This window comes from Onychomys torridus, chromosome 17 (assembly GCF_903995425.1).
Source record: "Onychomys torridus chromosome 17, mOncTor1.1, whole genome shotgun sequence".
Classification (NCBI taxonomy): domain Eukaryota; kingdom Metazoa; phylum Chordata; class Mammalia; order Rodentia; family Cricetidae; genus Onychomys; species Onychomys torridus.
The window spans coordinates 51,262,103-51,283,178 of record NC_050459.1 but is presented as its reverse complement, the minus strand read 5'-3'; the positions used below and the strand labels follow the sequence as shown (position 1 = coordinate 51,283,178).

Here is a 21,076-nt window from a genome sequence, read left to right as displayed (position 1 = left end):
ATTTCAAAGTAAGTAGTTAAAATTCAAATAGAGTTCTATCTTATATTCTTAAAAGTGAATTACTCTGCCTTGTGTCGTATTTATGTCATATTAAATAGCAACAGCTTATCATTTCCTGTTCCTAAGGTTGTCAATAACTGTATTCACCAAAGATAGTGGATGATGACTTTTCTTTGATATATGGGCAACAGACCTTGAACAGGCATTATCTTTTCGGATATAAAGTTAATTAACTTGTAAAACAAGTTTGTAATTATAGGAAAACTAAGAGTGGGCATATTTCTTTAGAGCACTCCCATGGTGATTTATTTAAAAGTATTAAGCAATACTTTTAATACAACCTCATTATCTTTTTTAGCAACTGAGGAATGTCACATGGCACTAGTTAAAACCTTCATCTGTTACTCTTCACTAGTCTCTTGCTTAGCTGGTTATGCATCCTTCTAAACTCTTGTTGCTATATCTTTGGATAACCATAATTTGTAAAGGCAGCCATGCGCTCTGTGAGGAACCTTTTATTGAGTTCTCACTTTTTTTCTCCTTAATCCCACCTAGCACTGGAACTAGGGCTGTTACTCTGACTATGGAGGAAGCAGTCCATTTATTATGAGAAGTGGGCAGGTTTTAGTTATTCCTCCCTGACCATGTATGCTTGGGTTGTTCCTGTTGGGAATCCCACCCACCATGATGTGACCAGCTCAGGTTATAGAGTCACCCAGTGAAGACAAGTGGGAAGATAAAGACGGTGCTAAGATCATCCCACTCAGATGACCCTGGGACTAACAGCCACTGCCTACTGGTAGCCATCTCTACCCAGGCCACTCTAACAACTGGCTTTGTTTTGTTACAGGAAGCAGAACTACCCAGTTCAGAACAGCTCAAACAGTTCATGAAACCGCAACAGTTATTTTTAAGTCACTAAAGTTTCTATTAGAGAGATGTAACAGGCATCATTTTGCCTGAGTCCAAGTTGGCTGGACAGCTTTATCCCTTCTCCTTTTCCACTGTTACTCAAGGTCAAACTGTCTTCTTCCATGAGTTGCAGGATGTGACTACCTGAGGATATGTTATGTGAATCACAAGAAAAGAAGACACAGGGAATAGACCTTCTGCTATAAGGCAAATGTTTTTAAAGCTGTTATAACTTTTATTAAATTACTATTGATTTAATTTTAAACAGGCTAACCCATGTCCACAAAGACATTAAATAAATCTATATTAATCAATAGAATTAACAATAATTTAGGGGTTTGGGAAAGAGTCAACCTAAAATCTCTCCTTTTTCTTCTCTTTTAAGTTTGGCATAAGTTTGTAATAGTTACAAAATTAAAATGGAAAAATAACAACGTAAGGGAAAAGAGAAATTATATAAATAAATGTTTAATAAGTGAGGATTGCAAAAATGATGATAAAGAACCATAGTATAACCTCAGGGGTGAACATATTAAGATTGTCTTCTAGGGGCATGGAGAGATGGCTCAACAGTTGAGAGAACAGAGTACTTCCTTGTTCTTGCAGAAAACCCGGTTTCAATTCCAAGCACCCCTGTGTTAGCTAACAAAAATCCATGATTCCAGTTCTGGGGGATCCGATGCCCTCTATGATGCCTACAGGTACCAGGCACACACATGGTACACTGATATACTGCTTGCTGGCAGAGTTATAAAGTATATATACATGTTATATAACATTTATGAGCACATAGCAAAATAAGTAAATCTTAAAATAAATGTCCTTTTAATGTCCACTTGCATTATGAATGAGACCTACTCACTGTTGTCAATATTGCTCTGTGACTGGATGCTGTATGCAAGTTCATCTACTAACATTAACATTAAAACGGTGAAGGGGCATCCAATTCCACATCCTGGGATTAGCAGATCAAATGAGAATATTGCTATACCTGATTCAGGAATTTTGATAAAGCATAAAGGAAGAGGTATTGCTTGAAATGTTATTTTCATTCTTTAATTTCCAAAGCACCTTTAAAGCTTTTTGTTTCCTATTCACATCCTCAATAACTGCATTCAAAAGTGAGGAAATATCCAATAAACTAAATAGTTCCCTAAACACTTTTCCTTAAGTGTTAGTTTATTCCAAAAACACTTCTCTCTGGTGTATTGCTTCCTGGGATTCATATCCCTCTGTTTTAGAATTCCTTTAACTCAGGAAGAAGAAAGAGATTTGAAAATTATGCAGAATAGTGGAGAGTATTATGTGAGTGGCTTGGAAGTAATAATAAAATCCTCTTCCCTCTACATTTTCAAATCGCACTTGGGTAAAGTGTAAAGGTAACTATTTTTATTTACAAAAGGGACACATTCAAACTATTTATTAAATGTGTTTTGAAACTGTTCTCAGAGGCAAGTCACCCACAAAAAATAAGTACAACATACAGCTTTATTTATGTAGTCATACAGCCAATCTTCGTTGCCCCAGTCCATTCTAAATGTATAACCAGAAGAGTTTAAAGCTTAGCTCTCCAAGATCACATGGGGGCTTTCTCAAGTGGGAGCCTTTAGCCAAGATGGGGAGAGAAGGCTGCGGGGGAGGAGAAGAAAGGCGAGGGAGGGAAATGGGAGAAAGGAAGGGAGGAAAGGAAGAGGGTGAATGAGAATACCATCTGGAGTGTAGTCATATGTTTCAAGCATGTGGGCATCACTGTCTAGACTGTAACAAAGAGGTGACCATGGTGTTTTGGGGGGCTCTTACACACTGAGGCTGCACGTTTTGCCCATCTGGCGCCTTGCTTAAGTTCACACCGGGAATTAGGCGCTCCTGATCCTGTGCTAGGCAAGCACACAGGTTCCTTAGAGAGGCCACAGGTTCTCCGGTGTGCTGAATCAGTTTTCTAAGAGGAAGGGAAGGGTCCCATCTGCTGGAGATTTAGCTCAAGCCGGAGGTTTCTGGTTATTGAGGGAGAGGTGTGTGAGCTCAGTGAGGGGCAGGAAGACCTCTCAGCTAATAGCAGCAGGAGGTGCAGGGGCTTGCAAGGGCGGAGAAGCATCATTTAGTGCTGCTGCCAAGTCTTAACCTGGGCCCCAGGTGCTGGCCGACTCCAGTAGAGCCGCCTCTGCTCTCCATAGTGTTCTCTGGAAGCTGCCGCTAGAGAGCCGGTCCAGCGTGGGGATCCTCTGCCTCCCTCCACGCAACGTACCTGACCTGAGTGAGCTGCAGGACCCACATTCTTGGGGAACCCTCCTCTCGGGGACCGGTCCAGACTGGGTTGCCTCTGCTCGCTGCCGCCGCCGCCGCGCCTGCCTCGCTGCGATCCCACCAGTACCATGGAGGAATTCTCCCATTGCCCGCCCGCTCTGGGCGACTTTGACTCCAGAATATCTGGCCTGGCGCCTTTCGGGTGAGCTCAGAGGGGGAACCGGTCTCCCTGCCGGTTTGAGATTACCCGAGAAAAAAAAAAAAAAAAAAGGATCCCCCTAGTCCCAGCGCTGCAAATCGATTTCTCAGTCAGCGTCTTCACCCTCCACCCCTTCCTCCTAGCCGCTGCGTTTGTTTATATAGCATCTGGCAGCCGCGAGGCAGCGGCCACCCCTTCCTGGCGACTCGCCCTCCCCTCCCGGCCTCTAGGCTCCCGCACGTGGTAGGCACCAGTATCGTCGCCAGCAGGCAGGCGACAGCCAGCGGGAGGCGGACGCCTGGGTGCCAGCGCCACGCGCGTTCTCGCCGTCCTCACTCATCCTCCGCGCGCCCTCTCCCACTTGCCTCTAAAGCCGGGTCACACTTGGCATTTGCCGCCCGCCCGCCATCCGTCCCTTGACGTGCAGAGGAGATCGGAGGTGCTGGTGATGGTTCCCCGGGTTCGTTCAGTTGCTGGAAAAGAATGGTAACATGAACAGTGGAGCGTGAGGGCGTCGGCAGGGGAAGGGGACGAGACTGATGGGCAGAGAGCACACTTCCCTGAGGATCTCATTCCCTGGACTGCACGGACAAGGGACGTCTTTGCTCCTGCACTTCCTGGCTGGTCTCTGCTGACATCTGTAGCCCTCCTTTTCTTCGCCAGGTTCCCAGGTCGCCTAGATGCTGCCTGCAGAGGAGTGGTCTGACAGCACATGAGGAGCCAGGAGTTTGTGAGCCCTTATTCAAACATAGTTCTGACCTCGTTATGGTGTCCCCGGATCCTGCCTGGCAAGCTGGCTCCAGAGGGAGTTGAACTTGAGTTCAGGTGGGTTATCCCAAGGCGAGCAAAGGAAGAGCTGTTCGGGGAAGATAAGGAAGGTGATGTTCCAATGTCAAAAGTGGACACTATTCTTCCAGACACTTGACTCGACCAAGCCACTCCCTCCCACTCAGTTCTTGATCTTAATCTGTGACTCTACATCCCGGACCTCCCACTCTAAGGGCGGGGGATGGTGGGCAAACAGCGACAGAAAAACGCCTCCTATTTCCTGACATTTCTAGCATGCTCTTGACTTCCTCATAACTTACCATTATTCTATGAAACGATCGTATTTACTCCACTGCTTTATATTGATGGAGGTCAATAGACTTAATGATTTCCTCAGTTGAGTCATTTATTTCTAAGCCAATAGATAATGCCGTCGTCATAGTTTTCTGGAGAAAAGTAACTGTGCGTTTGTTCTGCAGATGGCCAACTCCCTCTGAACCCTGCAGATTGGTGCTGAGCACGCAACAAAAGTTTGTAGCTTCCCCTCAGTTTCTGGTGCTGCCCAGGAGAGAGGAAAGGACTTTGGCATTAAACACAAGAAGCAGGCAGGGAGACTTCTCTAACTTTTCTCCACTGTTACCATTTGCAATGAAGAGGAAACAGAAGAGGTTTCTGCAGATGACTTTGTTATTCACTGTGGCTTTAATTTTCCTGCCCAATATTGGTCTCTGGTCTTTGTACAAGGATAAACACCTCGTGAAATCTGCAGAACCTGCGGAGCATCAGGTAAGTACCAGCCAGGGCAAGGGTAGCAGGAGGTTGGATTAGGTATGTACCTTGCCTTGGGGGCAAGTGAGGAAAGGTATGGGGCTTTTCTCCCAAGTCCTCATAGCACGGATTTTACAGACTTCAGGGGACTTTGGGCTTTGAACAGGTCCTGGTTCCCAGCCAGTGGCATGGTGAAAGGAACATAAAATGAGAAAGAAGCATCGGGGTCAAGATGAAAAGGTATGCTCTCCCAGTTGGTCACAGATTGATTTTTGACTTGAAGAGGGAAGAAGGCAGCTGCCTTTTCTGGGAGGCAGAAGTGGGTTTGGTACAAGTTCAGTTGCAGGGATTGGTTTTTGCTTGCTGTCTTGTGTATATGTCTAAATTAAGTACATCTGGCCAATTAAGTTATTCAAATTTTAAAGTAGTTTTCCAAAACCAGTTCCTTGTTTGCTGTATTCTTAACTCTATTCTTTTGCTCAGCAAAGCATTCTTATCCTGTGGAAACTTAAAGTTTGTTTTTTGTCTCCCCTGTTGCTGATGTGGTGTGGTAGTCTGTAGAACCAACTATTAAGAAGGTATAGGCAATTTTCCCCAACTTTTGACTTGTTTGTTGCTAAAAGGTTTTCTTTATGTGATAAACAATGCACAGGAATATATTTTGCTTTTCTTCGACATAGCATGTAACCATTATAATGAATATGTTTGCAACATGACTTATTCCCATGTCCAAGTAACTTTCATAGAGCATTAACAATGCCAAATATCCTTCATAAAATGCTGATGAAAGTCAGTCCTGGTGAATTCCTTCCAATTAGTTAATACGGCTTGTATTTGAAAAAAAAAGTTTGAACAAGAAATCACAGTCTACTTTATGAAAACAATATACTTTTCCAGTCAGTACCATGTGTTGCCCTAGAATATTAATATTCTTAATTTCATGGGTCATCACCCTTGTATTCTATGTGCTTTTCACACATAGAAGAGGCTCAGTAATCCACTTCTTGACAACAGCAATATGTATTAATGGTAATTGATTATTTGTTCCTATAGTAAGCAAAGTTTAACTTTCTGTTTATACAGTAAGTAGATGGTTGTAACTTACATGGAAGTGATCTGATGTTTTTTATTATGAGAAGTTGTTACCAGTTTCTGAACTTTAAAGAAAACCCTATGCTTTGGATTTTTAGTGCATCGGAATTCTGAGGGAGAAAAATGCTGACATATTTTCATTTAGTTGTTGATCTTGATCATACTTTTTAGATAGAATTTAGCTTCAGTATTATGGGTTGTGTCATACTAATAAATCCAGAGGGGATGGAAACTTTGGCTGTGACTCCCCATGATAAATAGATCACTTACGTTTCCAGTCTTTTATTCAGAGCAGAGTAATGTTAAAAGTAGTAGTCAATATCATAATTTCCAATAAATTAGGAAAATAAAGAAAAATATTTTATGTTATTGACTAATTATTGACTAATTAGTAATACAATCTGAATAATTTGCTAGAATGGTTAACATGAAACTCTCAATAATTAATCTTATTAACGAGACCTTAATAACTTTAACTTTGGCTATTGATTCTGAGGCTTAATGAGAAAGGTCCATTAGCAAAAAAAAAAAAAAGTTATATTTCAGCTGTGAATGATCCTAATCTCCAGGGAGATTTGCCTGTTTTTGTTTCTTGTGACATGAAACTAATACTTAATTTTCAGTAACAAAATGATGGAGCTGAAAGGTTTGAATGGTAGAAAAGCAGTTAGTTGTAGTTTCTGAAAGTTTCTTGCAGCACAGAGAAAAATGTTGATACCACTGATGGATGTCTTGCAGTATAAAACTCCAATGGGAAAATTTTAAAAATTTTGTAAGAAGAAAAGATACTGATAAGCTTACTTAGGATAAATTCCTGTGTACTTTCGTACTTCAATCCAAATAACAATTTCACAATTTTCACTTTCTTACAGATAAAAAATGATATGGAATGTTCACATCACTATGTAATTTTTGGATGAGAAAAAGTTAAGTCATTAGTAGGTTTGGCTGAACAAATAGTCATGTATGATGACACACACTTGACGTTGTGATATTAGGATGCAATACTTTGCTAATGTGCCTATATTTCAATATTAGTGATTCATATGTTATTGGCTGTGCACACAGGTTTTCAATGACCAGTGTAAACTGTGCTATTGAAATTCAGCAATTTATTTTCAAAAGAAATTTTGAGAAATCGTGTGTTACTACTTTTATCTTGACATTGCAAAAGGAATGATACACAAATGCTAGCACTGATAGCAATAACTGCTGAAGCTATTCGGAACAGGTTACATGCTGACAAGAGTCAGTATATGTTCACAGCTGGTGTGTGTGAAACCACTAGTGTTTCTTGTTCACAGTGTTGAATATTCCACATGGGGTTAAATCAGTATAGCGTTACAATGAGCAGCAGGGAAATACCTCAAGATAACAAAGTTATGTATCATGAAATCACTGGAATCTTTCTCAAATGTCCAATTTTTTTTTCTCTTTCTTTTATTCTTTTTTTTTTTTTGGCCAGATTACATCACTAACACTTTTCTACCTAATATCTAATTTAAATTGTATTTAATTTGCAGTGTGAGAGGAATTGAAAAAAGGTAATATGTAAGACACAGGAGAAAACTGTTCTCACCTTTTTGAAGTTTGATATTTAACACATTCTACTATATTACCACAAATTGTTTATGCTTATTGTACCTTTATCTTAAATACAGTATTTATCATAATTCTCTTAATACCAAAAAGGAAGCAAACAATTACATAAGAATTCTCAAATTATTCTTCTAAGCAGTTTTGTGGGTTCCCTTTTTACAACACAAATTCAAATAAAATTGATAAAATAATATTTATAACAATGCAAGCAAGTGGACATTACAAGGTGGAAGTAAATATCAAAAATTAATCTTTGGCATTTTTTAAGATTTAAGATATTTATTTACATGTTTTTGCATATTATGATTATTTGCTACTTTCAGTTGACTTAATTTCTTCATTTTCTCTTTTTGCTGTTACTGAAAAAGTATCTCTTTTATGTTATTTAAATAATATATCTGTATAGTACAATTAGTAACAGTTTATTGATTGTAAATATGATAATTAGACTGATATGTGATTGCTGGATGCTAAATCATAATTTTCTCTTTCATTTTAAACATGTGAAATGCTACTGTTCTCTGGTTAAAATTGCATTAAACTAGGCTACAAACTTGCATCATAAACTGTGTAACTGGATGATATGTAAAATAATTCAATAATTTAGAGTCAACTACTCCCCTTATAATATGATACATATTTCCCTTATCATTTACTCAAGTGTATGTGGGAAGATTCCCCTAAACATTTTTACTTTTTAAAATATTCAAGAAATTAACCAGCTTTACAACTAATTTGAAAGTAAGAGCTGCAAACATAATGCAAGACTGTTCACAACGTGAAGAGGCTTTTGCAATTTTGCAATTTAAAAAAATAAAAATTTTTAAGCACAGATTTCTAAGAACTGTTCAGAATGGATAATTTATGGAAATGTATACTTGTGCTGAGTTTTCTAACAGATGTGAAAAAAAAAAACCACAACAAAAATTCCCCCAAACTAGACACTCATTTTAGACATATGGGTTTTCTTTATTTGTATTTAATTTCAGAATTTATGTTTATAATATCATAGATCTGTCATGTTTGACAGACAATGAGATACATAAAGTTCCAAGAGATTACCTTCTTGGATGGGGAATTTTTGTGAGGGAATCGCCTGTTTCCTATGTGATTGTGTGACATGTGATGCTTCAATTCACTTTCCAGCACAAAACATCCTTTCTTGAAAGAGATACTGAAGAACCTTCAACTTTGCCTAGCTCATCCAATGTTAACCACTTCCTCATTTTAAGGGGAGTCTTCCTTTTGACAGGGAATGTTATTTTCTTACACAGTGTCTATGTGCATGCATAAAAAAATTTATTTTTTATTATAAACACATCAGATAATTTGTACCTAGCATATACAAACTGTTTTGTGCATTCTTTTTTTTATGTTAATCACTAAAACTGAACAAACTGTGTGTCCTTTTTCCATAAAACTTTTTAGATATTGGAAATGCTAAAGAGAGGAAATGAAGATTGATGGTTATTACTTTGCACCAGGATAGTCCACTTTCAGTATGATACATGTGGAATAATCTGAGTTGTTCTTAATGAGCAGTAATGTGGAGTTTAAATTCGCGATTGTAAGTAACTTTTAAAAAAAATTGTGGAAAATCCTTCCCAAATCACTATAGGATATCACGACACATACCACTGTAGCAAACATTTTGATTCTTTCCTATGACACAGCAAATCACTACATGATGAGTTGATCCCGTTTCCCTATGGAAGATCATGTGAAGTAATGTGTTCTGCTACCATTTTGATACAAAAAAAGCAAAAAAACAAAAACAAAAAAAATGAAATAGTTTTCATTTTCCTCTTCTCATTTTTGAGTTACATATGCTAGGCTGAGTCAAATACTATCAAATATGTTATACTTTAGTAGGAACCAAGTCAAACTGGAATATGAAAGGAAAGGTATGAAAAGGGGAGCTGAGTAATTTAAGATGTATGCAGAAGCACACTGAGTAAATTGTCAGGAGTAGCCATGACAACCTTTAGGAAATTTTCATCCATTTCTCCTCATAAATATTTTATACCAGTGAAGATCATCAAGGGGACACCTAGACTTACCACACAGCAAAGGCTAAGAATAAAAGAAAGATGAATTCCCTTACCTAAAAACCTGTGTGGAAAGAAACGTGGGGACCTTTGTGAGGCAATGATTTATCCTTGCTTGGCTTGCTGATGGTGAAGAGATCGAGAAAAGCATATTCAAGATCCTTGAAGCCCTGTCAAAGGATGAGGTTGTGATCTTTGCGTGTGTGTGTGTGTGTGTGTGTGTGTGTGTGTGTGTGTGTGTGTGTGTGTTTATAGTAGTATTCATGTAGAAACAAACATGTATGGGGCATTCAGAGGACAACAAGAAACAGAAAAATAAACCAATCTCTCCTTCTCACCAATAAAGCTTTGGATTCCAAGATGGCCCTCAAGTGGAACTGTTATGGTTGAATGGCAGCAGAAATGACCAAATAAAAATCATGTGTGATGGAGAAGATGCTCTAGATGCATAATTTAAAGTTTATAGAGATAAGACATCTGCAAAGGATCCATGTCATTTCCTTCACCATTCTCTATAATAATGCCTATTTGTGATATACTCATAAGGTGGTAGCAGAGAAAGGATAAAAGTATATTAAGGGTTTACTTCCTATATTATTGATGAAGAATGAGGCTGGATTAGTAATACTCTCAACTGAAATGTGTTCATTTCATATAATCACCTAGTAGCATGCATACGTTCAGACATACAACCACACACATGATCTCACTATGAAACTTTTACATATAGCCAACTATTTAATTTTCTACCACATTTTAACTACTGAAGTTTCTTGTTTTTCCATTGTGTTGAGTCCGTAATAGGCTGTTAGACGAACCTGAAGCACCATTTAAATATTGTTAATGTAATTCTAGGACACAGCAAATGCATCTGTTTCTAGAAATTCGTGCATCCACTTAACAAAAGAGAAAATCACAAAAGGATAAAGATGTTAGAGGCTGCACAATAATAAATGAGAGAACTCAAGTTTTAATATAATTGACATAACTGTGGATTTCACAGAATGTGCTGGCAGCTACCAACTGTTGTAAGTAGTATCGGTATCTCAGTGAGATCCAGTAATGTTGCTTTTAACTCATTTCAAGAATCCAAGTACTCATGCAATAGTATTTCAGATTTTGAAGTCTAGAAAGCCAGAGGCAATTATTGTAATAATTTTGAATTTTTTATCATATTAAAATGACCAAATTGACAAGGCTGTATTCTAGGTTTACACGGTGGGTGTTATTTCCCCTTCTTTTTGACATTCTTCCAGTAGTAGAGTATAAATGAACTTAAAAGGGGAAGAGATACCAGTTTCCATAGAATTTTTGTACCCTTTTAGTAGGGCATTATGTAAGCTTTGGAATCAAATTACGTGGGTTCAAATTCTGGTTTCCTAATTTAGTGTTTTGTGACTTTTGACATTCCATCGATCTTCTTCAGACCAACTCTTTTATAAAAAAATGAGTGTGTTGATACTTTTCTTGTAATGATACAGTGCAACTTAAATGCTTAACATATTGAAGAGCATAGAAGCAGGCACAAGGGATAGAGATTATTGTTATTCATACTGTGACTATTTATAAGCAATCATTGCCTTTAGCAAGGTAATTAGTGTCCGTATAGAAAATGTTTACAGATGTTTTCTCCCTGTCAAGAGGAACTAGAAAAGCAATGCCACTGATGTGTTAAATCTGTTACAGAGCATTATTAAATAAACAAAAGGGATCTGGAAAATAGGAATTTTTCATTGTTTTTTATAACACTCAATACAAGTTGTTGACGTTTTATTGTTTTTTATTGTTTATCACAAAACACTGAAATTCTCTCTCTCTCTCTCTCTGTCTCTGTCTCTCTCTCTCTCTCTCTCTCTCTCTCTCTCTCTCCCTCTCCCACTCCCTCCCTCCCTCCCTCTCTCTCTTTGGTTTTTCTCTGTGTAGTTTTGGTGCCTTTCCTGGATCTTGCTCTGTAAACCAGGCTGGCCTCAGCCTCCTGAGTGCTGGGATTAAAGGCATATACCACCACTGCAAGGCTCTGAAATTCTACTTAACATATTGTTCTAAAATAATTTAAAAGTGAAAGATTATAGTAGAAAATTTAAAAAGAGGGGAAAAAAGAAAGTACCACAATTTTCTTTAAAAATAAAGTCTGTGTCTCGCACTCAGGTGTCCCGTCCATGTTAATTACTACTAAGAACTCAAGAACTACATTTCCATTTCCTTTTTAACTTTTGGTCATGGAAAAGATTATATTGTTTGACAGAAATAAAGTAAAAACCAGGTGGAAATTATCAGTATACTACAGCTACTTTATAAAATTTTTATTCTCATAGAAGTAGAGGATGGAAAAAGCCTTCTGCGTTCTACTCATCCTTGGTTTTCTAAACAGTTCATTGGAAATACAAGTGATATTTACAGACTAAAGAAAGAGTCTTTGCACTAAGATTTTCTTTCTGAGTGAGCCACATTTTGAAAGGTAGAGAATAACAGTATCTGGGCATAGTGGCCATGTAATCAACAAAGGTTACCATGAGCCCCACCCACCTAAGAGATGATTGAACTTTAAAGTATATGAGCCCACCTCACACTAATTCTAGCACCATATACTTTAAAGTTCAAACATCAGACACTTCCCTTGCAAAAGAATATCATTTGGCCCAAGTTACCATTTTGAATATCAATTTGATAATTTGGAGACTTGGAGATTACTTCACTAAGGTGCAGTTGAGGAAATTAAGTGAATTCCTATGTAAACATTTTTAGATACCTGGAAAATACTCTAAGCAAATCTTAGCAAATCACATTCTATAACTTTTCCAAGTTTTTAGAGCAGCCATTAATTTTATTGAAAAACTTCATGTATTATATAAATGTACTGAGGGTACAATAAACCATATCAGCTTTATGTATCTGTTTACTCTTGATAAAATACATAGTATGCACATTGCACACAATACTCTGATAAACCCTTAGGAAAATACACGATGCTGCCACAAATTGGTTCTAGTTTGCTATTAGTTAAGAAAGGTTGCTGGGCGGCGGTGGTGGCGCACACCTTTAATCCCAGCACTCGGGAGGCAGAGCCAAGTGGATCTTTGTGAGTTCGAGGCCAGCCTGGGCTACAGAGTGAGTTCCAGGACAAGCACAAAGCTTCACAGAGAAACCCTGTCTCGGAAAAAAAAAAAAGAAAGAAAGAAAGGTACAGTCACATCAATAGTATGGAGCTAGGCTAAATTGTTTTAGAATTAATGTATGTTAAAATGTAGAAAAATGTAGCAAAATATTAATGCTTTATAATATTTATCTGTAGCCCAACTCTATGTACATAGCCATCTTATCAATAAGTCAATATGCCATCTGTCAAAAGCAATGAGTCATGGACATGGAGTCAAAGTGAAAACTATAAGTCTATTTAAGTATTAGATGTAGAAATTGGGGATTTGGAAGAATTCATTAAAAAATTGAGATAACAATGGGGTGAAGTTTCCAAGAAACTCAAGATAATATATCAGTAATCAATGTCATAGTATGTTTATAATAAGAGTAAGATAAAAACTTTAATAATAAACCTTGAAATAACATTTATTGATCTTCAAAAATTGTTTGAAAAAGTAAGCGATAGACGTTTTTGAATCATTGAAGTAAACGTGATATATTCAACCTTACAATTCTCTATTACAAATCTAGAGATTGACAAAAGAACTTATTTATCATGTAGTGATTATTCTACCAAATCAAGTATTGATAGCATATACTATTTGTGATGTAATTAAACTACATTTGAAACTCTGAAATCAATGCACATGAGACCTTTTATTTAATAACTATAAACTATGCACAATGACTGCACGTTTGAAAAGTAAAGACATGCTTTCAGCTTCAATTCTGTTACTTAACTAGTTGTGTGGTTTCCAATAAGTCAGTTCTCTTTTCAAATATCCTATTTCTAAAATGGTTATATGACTATTCATGCTTGGTTAAGCTGACATAAAGGTTAAATTTAGGTAACATATGCATTTGTTTAGCCAAGTGGGTTGCACATAGTAAGCAATTTAACATGATTGCTTTTATATTACACTAGCACATTTGACTTCCAGAAAACAGGTGGGTGAAAGGGTTTCTATGGCCTTCATTTGACTTTACATATAGTTGGCTTTAAAATGTGACTTGAAGTGATTTTTGATTCTTGTTTCACTCATTTTAGTCTTGGATAGCAATGCAGATATAATGTTACTTCATTTAAAGGATTTTATACCATGTACCTAGGACTCACAGAACTAGATTTTCTATATGTCTCAGCTAATTACATTCCAACAAAAAATTAAACTCATCCCAGAATATACATTCAGCAACGAATGCTAAATTGATGACCTCCCTTTACACACACACACATGTTTGGTTTTGTTTGGTATTTCCGCTAGGTATTATTTCCTGAATATGTGCTCTGCCTTCATGAAAGTAAACAATCTTCTCACAATCATGTCATAGCATCAATCTGAGTGACCATAGAATATTGTTAGAAAATGTCTTCCAGGTCGAGTGTAGCCTTATTTTACAGGCCTTGAGCCTTAACAACATTGTTCTGTTTCTGAAAGACAGGGAAAAAAAGGATGGTTTCTGAAACTGCAGTTGAGTCACATGAGCATGGATCAGTATCTAACTCTCCCTTTTAGTGCTTCCAAGAAAAAAAAAAAGTGTGTTGGAAAAAGAAATGGAAAGCTGTATGAAACTGGATGTTTGTAGCTAGAGGGAAACCCTGTCTCAAAGAAACAAAACAAGCAAAAACAACAACAATAATAGCAACAACAGAAAACTGGGTGTGTGTGGGAAATAAACTTTTTCTATCCTATAGTGTGTACATCTTTCTCCATTTTAGTAATACAACAAACTAGTATTAGATTAACAAATTGGGAACAAGTCTGCTGCTCCTTCATAAATTCTGAAGGAACTTTTGAATTTTCTTTTGTGAGCTGAAAGGAAATATGTCTTAGAAGATCATGGGCATTCCAAGGCAAAGACAGTGAGTTCTAATATGTGAAATAAAGAGAAACATTTCTCAAAGACAGTCGAGAAGTGGAGCCAGGGAAAAACAAAACAAAACAAAACAAAACAAAACAAAACAAAAAACAAAACAAAACAAAACAAAACCCTTCAAAACAAAGGATGGAGTACAGAAGGAATGCATCAGAGGAATCCTTTCCTGAGACTTCAGGATTCACCGTACAAACTCTTCTTCTAATTTTCTGTCTAGACTGCCCTCCTCAATTCCCACCCATCTATACATATGTTTGCCCATGTACTTTACACAGTAGCATAGCCAGAGGCTTTTCACAAAAGCCTGGCACAAAGCAACACAGCAGATTAACCCTGGTCTCTGGCCCCAGGTGGCTGATTAAAGAGAAAAGGAGAGATGAAAAGCAAACAGGATGTTTGGTCAATGTACACTGGAAAGAAGGACAGTGCCCCTAAATTTGTCCCTTTGGTTTATGGGAGAACAAATTGCATGCAGCAGAGAAGGAAATATGTACAACTGAGTCTTGGTCTTCTTCACCCTTGCTCAATTTTGGTTCTGCAAATTGGTCCTTCAGAAGTTAGGGCTCTCATCATGTGAGTGGCATAACCTGATTCTTATTGTGACTTGGTTTGTCCCATGAAGCTCTGTTGTTCCTGGAGTATAAAGAGACTACAGGTTGATGACAAGAATGGAGTTGTTTAGGGGTTTAGGGCCTGACATTGTATAAATATATCCTATTACAGTTATCTTTGTATTTATTCTTTAAATGGAATAAAGTAAGTGAAGATGTATCTCCAGTTTCTAGATAGATCTTCCTTTAGTGAATAACATACCTGAATGTAAACTTAGCCCATGACCACAGATAAGGAGAGAGAGATAAGGAAGCACAGAGAATTACCTGTTCTCCCAAGTGAGGAGTCAACACTTTCCAATAACTACAATTTCTAAATACTTCTTCTTACTTAGATATTTTTAAAAATATATTAGTGGAGTGCTTCTGAGAAATTCCCACTTCTTGTTCTCAGTTTTTCCTGTGCATCTTTCATTGTTCTTCATTTCTGTTTATAAATCCAAGTTGTCTCCTGAATTATGACAACTAATTGATATTTCTCTCCTAAGAAAGTATCCACAAAATAACCACAATCCTAATTCTAGATAATTTAAATTTTAAATCTCTGAATTAAATTCATCAACCTCTTCTAGCCCTTGAGCTCATTTCACATCTCTTTTCTGAGTGAAGGACACTATCATTTATCATTTATCAAAGGTCAAAGTCTGATCATCATAATTGGAGCACTCGGTATCTTTGTTTCAAGTTCAACTGATGACTAACTAGCTCCTCCTTCTGTGTCTCTTTTGGTTTCTCTCACATTTGTTAGCACCCATGTCACTATCCAGTTGGGACCAGGGTAACATGTGATTTGATTTTGAACAGGGATGCTCCAACTGGAGACTTGAGCCTACCTACAAGTCCACTCTCAAAGAGAACAAAGTTGTTTATGAATAGCATTTAAGAATAGACTACAATGGCTGGGCAGTGGTGGTGCGTGTGTTTAATCCCAGCACTTGGGAGGCAGAGGCAGGTGGATCTCTGTGAGTTCAAGGCCAGCCTGGGCTACAGAGTGAGTTCCAGAAGAGATGCCAAAGCTACACAGAGAAACCCTATTTCAAAAAAACTAAATGAACCAGAACAAACAAACAAGCAAAGAATAGACTATTAGCATTGAGCTTTTTTGCCATTAGACTAAAGTTCAGTTCTCCAATACAGCATGACCGGACAATTCTGTTTTTGTTGTTGTTGTTTTTGTTTTTGTCGGCTGAGGATCGAACCCAGGACCTTGTGCTTGCTAGGCAAGAGCCCTACTACTGAGCTAAATCCCCAACCCCAAAATTCCCATATTTTTATTTATTTGTTGGTTTTCTTCTAAACAGGGTTTCTCTGTGTAGCTTCGGTGCCTTTTCCTGGAACTCACTCTGTAGCCCAGGCTGGCCTTGAACTCACAGAGATCCACCATGACCAGACAATTCTGGATGTGAAATCTTTCATGGCTGCTTACTAGTTCTGGCTTCAACCACCTTGCATTTCAGGAAGTTTCCAGAGACTCTTTAAACTTTTCTTCTTCTAGGAGCATATTTCATCTTCCGCCTTGCATGGATAATCTGCTTTTCTTTGGCTTGTTTGAATAACTTTTCCTCACTTCACATGCTTGGGTTAGATTGTTTTCTTAAAGTTTGTGCTAGCCTTTATCTTTTGCTCTACAGTAATAAAATCATTGAATCTTTATATTCAGTATGTGCTTATATATAGATATAGATAGATAGATAGATAGATAGATAGATAGATAGATAGATAGATAGATAGATAATATGTAAACTTTTAGAACTTGATGACTGTTTGAACTGTGGTTCATGAGAAGATTCACATCCTCTGGAATCTTCACACCAGTCTATCTGGTAAATGACGTCTGTTGATATGACTAAGTATTTGAAGTGCAGATATACACTGGACATTTTTGTTTGTTTTTCTTTTTTCATTTCAATCATAAGACGTTGACAGAGATGCAATATGAAGAATGAGGCAGGGACTGAAGCTATATATACTTTGGTCAAATGCATATAAAGAAGAAGACAATATGAAAGCTGAGGTAGAGATTGGAATGATACAGTCACAAGCCAAGGGACACAGTGAATGCCAATAGCCACCCAATCTAGAAGTCATATGGTACCTGTAGGTGGAGGGCAGCCCTACAACATTAAGATTTCAGATTTTTGGCCTTCAGAATATATTTCTGTTTGAGACTGCCTGGAATTTATTCTTTGTTACAGCAGCCACACAAAACTAATATATTAGAAATGATCTTAATTTCTACGTTTTGCTTTGTCCTAGTATTATCTAACCACAAACTAAGCACTTGAAAATCATTTTCTGAAGGAATGAAAGGTCACAAGTAGCAGTTGGTTTTTCATATATTGAAAATTGTTCAAGTTGAACTATATATACAAGCAAAGTATATGTTACCCAAATGTATATATATCCAAAAGTATAACCAAAATATATATAATCCAAAATGTGTTTAAATATATGAGGGTACTACTAAATAAATAAGAATATAAGAAGGCAAACTATTGTCATTGCCTTGTCATGGATTAATGTTCTGTGATTTTCTTTTTCTGTCAACCTTATCTGGTTTAATTACTCTGTTAGGTCAAGATATGATTGATATCAAAATCACAGTGAGATTTAATCTACCACACATCTGGGTATGCTGTAGAAGACATGAATGATTTTGATGACTTAGTTCAAAGGTTTATAGTCACATTTAAATAACTTACTCATATGTTGCCACAATATAACCACTAAGTGAACGCTTTCTCTAATTATGAAAACATCAGTTTTATATACAAAAATGTGTAGTCAATAGCATACATTTCAATAGAGACAATGGACTTTAGGAAAGGCTTATTTAATTATTAAATGTTACTAATTATAAAAGAGCATATAGTTGGGTTCATTAATACCGCCTACATAGGAACACTAAATAACACACGTCGTTTGTCGTTTTTTAAAAAGGTATTATTTTGTAAGTTATACTGATATATTTCAAGGGATTTATTTTAATTTGAGTACTGTCAGACATTAAGTATTTTATTAGTTTGAGTCTCCAGCATGAGTACTCCTTGGAACAGCTACTTTCTTTTTGAAAAAGTCTCCCCTGACTTCTCTAGGTTCATTGTAATTAATGGTTGTATAGCATAAACATCGAGGCAGGGGAAAGGAAGAAATTCAAGGGTAAAACTTATGAAAGGGATTAGGAGGAAATTACAGGCACTAGAAAAGATACGTCAAGCTTTATTTGGTAGAGGCATATTAAATGCAGTGTCTCCAGGGGATGTGTCTTACTGTTCCAGTAATTAAATAGTATTGTGTTTGATGTGGTGATTCCACACCGTACTTCATACTGTGAAATTACTTCAAGCACATTAATTATGTCTCTTCAGTTTGAGTAGTATTTGGGCCAGCTTTGAAAATTTGAGCTTTCTATCTTGACGTTTCTAACTCTCAACCTAACTTTGAACTCCTTTCATCTCCATTGTTTAGTGGCTCACCTCAATAGTGTATTCAAATTATTTCTGATGTTTATTATCTGTATTCTGTTTTGTAAGTTGTGTAAAGATGAAGACATTTAAGTCAGATCTTTTCCTTCATAGAATTGGTACAATAGCAAAAACATCATTTGTAAGCATTTTTAAAGTTAGGAAAAAATGTTCCATGTTTTAGAAATGAAAATGTAACATACATGAAATGACTGAGCTGTGTTATTATGCACAAACATTTTTAGCCACTTCTCTTCCTCAGATGCTTCACATGCATCTGTCTGAATTGCATGGCTTTATTTCTTATGTTTGTTGTTGCTCTGCATGTCCTTATTTCAGATTTCTATGTTTTGAGACACATTCTGCCCTTGAAGTGATTTAAAAATAATATATTGAATCAGAATGTTTACTGACTCTGAATCATTGATTAATGTGTTTTCATGCATGTATACAAATGCTAATTTATTTTCTAATGGAAACTATACTCAATTAGAAATGTCCTATTAGCACCTATTAATTGTATTCACTAATGAGTTAGAGTATGGTATTTCTGTAAGTGCATCTTGCATGCTCAGGAAATTCCTATAGCCTTTTTCCACTTTGCTGACCCACACCACCCCACTCACTAGTAATCAGACGAAGTTCTTTTCAGCTCTGCATCTTTTAGCTTCCACATTTGAGAGAGTAAATGTGGTACCTGTCTTTTTCTGTGCCTGGCTTGTTTACTTAACATAATGTCTTCCAATTACATCTACTTCACTCTAAATGACAGCTTTTCCATCTTCTTTATAGCTGAAATTTCATTTCTTGATGAAAATCGTAGCCTATTCACTATGAATCTACAAATAAAATCTGTATATTCTGTTGAAAAAAATTAAAAAGTATATTCTAAATATTTTAAACGTTTTACTCTAGGTAGGGGTGTGTGTGTGTGTGTGATTTTTAAAAGGGAAAATATTGGTCTATAATTCTTCCTGTTTTATTATTTTCTGTGGCTGAAATTTTGAATTGGTTAAGATGTTCTTATTTTACTCACTCATAGGAGGATACTAGATGTAAAACAAAGATGACTAGACTGCTACACAACTCCAGGGAGGCTACCTAGAAAACGGGACCCTAGGAAAGACCCAAGGATCACCTAATGACAGAGAAATGGATGAGATCTACATGAACAACCTGGATGACAGTGGGAGTAATGAAGGGCAAGATTTGAGGGAAAGAAAGCTTAGGGGAGCAGGAGATCCCAGCTGGATCAAGAACAGAAAGGGAGAATGAGGAATAACAGACCATGATAAATGAAGACCACATGAGAACAGGAATAGGCAGAGTGCTAGAGAGGTCCCCAGAAATCCACAATGATACATCCTCTGTAGTCTGCTGGCAATGGTCGAGAGAAAGCCTGATCTGACCTAGTCTGGTGATCAGATGGCCAAACACCCTAACAGTCATCTTGGAACTCTCATCCAATAACTGATGGAAATGGATGCAGAGATCCTCAGCCAGGCCCCAGGTGGAGCTCCAGGAGTCCAACTGTTGAGAAAGAGTAGGGTCTGCAAGAGCGTGAATTGTTGAATCCAAGATTGCAAAATCACAGGGACAAATAGCCAAACGAATGGAAGCACATGAATTATGAACCAAAGGCTGTGGAGGCCCCAGCTGGAGCAGGCCCTCTGGATAAGTGGGACAATTGAATAGCTTGATCTGTTTGGGAGGCATCCAGTCTGTGGGACCAGGATCTGTCCTTAGTGCATGAGCTGGCTGTTTGAAACCTTGAGCTTACACAGGGACACTTTGCTCAGTCTGGAAGGAGGTGACAGGGCCTGCCTGTACTGAATCTACCAGGTTTAAATGAATCCCCAGGGGTGCCTTGATCCTGGAGGACATGGGAATGGAGGGGAAGGTCTGGGGGGAAGGTGGAGGTGGGGGCAGGAGGGTCGAGGACAGGGGAACCCATGGCTGATGTGTAAAATTTAAAACACATAGTAATAAAGAAAAAAATTATTTATTAAAGAAAGATATTCTTATTTATTGAAATTTATTTATCAAATATGTAAAACAATGTATTTCATCTTTTGATTTAATGTTTGCTCTTATTGTTCACTCTGCCTGATTTGTTTGCTTGTAGGTTTGAGCAGAGGCATGGCCTCTCTAGTTGACCTCAAACTGATTCATCCTCAATATCATGTTTTCATTGCTAGTACTATAGCAAGTGCCACCTAGATTTTACACGGTATTCCCCATCCAGCAAGCCATTAAAAATTATAGATAGTTAAATCAATTCCATGTGTACAATTTTCTTCTATAACCAGTCTTGAAAGACAGGCAAGTGCACTGCTAAATAGCAGTGAATAATAT

The 21,076-nt window shown here is 37.3% G+C and overlaps 1 protein-coding gene across 1 annotated transcript in view; it reads left to right on the top strand.

Moving 5' to 3' along the window:
• The first annotated feature begins 2,688 nt into the window (after positions 1 to 2,688).
• The window catches only part of Galntl6 (polypeptide N-acetylgalactosaminyltransferase like 6), a 1,096,110-nt gene continuing 1,077,722 nt past the window's right edge, over positions 2,689 to 21,076 (top strand). Inside the window, exons 1-2 of the mRNA XM_036209517.1 lie at positions 2,689 to 4,180; positions 4,603 to 4,909. Coding sequence (XP_036065410.1) covers positions 4,068 to 4,180; positions 4,603 to 4,909 — 420 coding nt within the window. The 5' untranslated portion in view covers positions 2,689 to 4,067. The remainder of the gene's footprint in view (positions 4,181 to 4,602; positions 4,910 to 21,076) is intronic.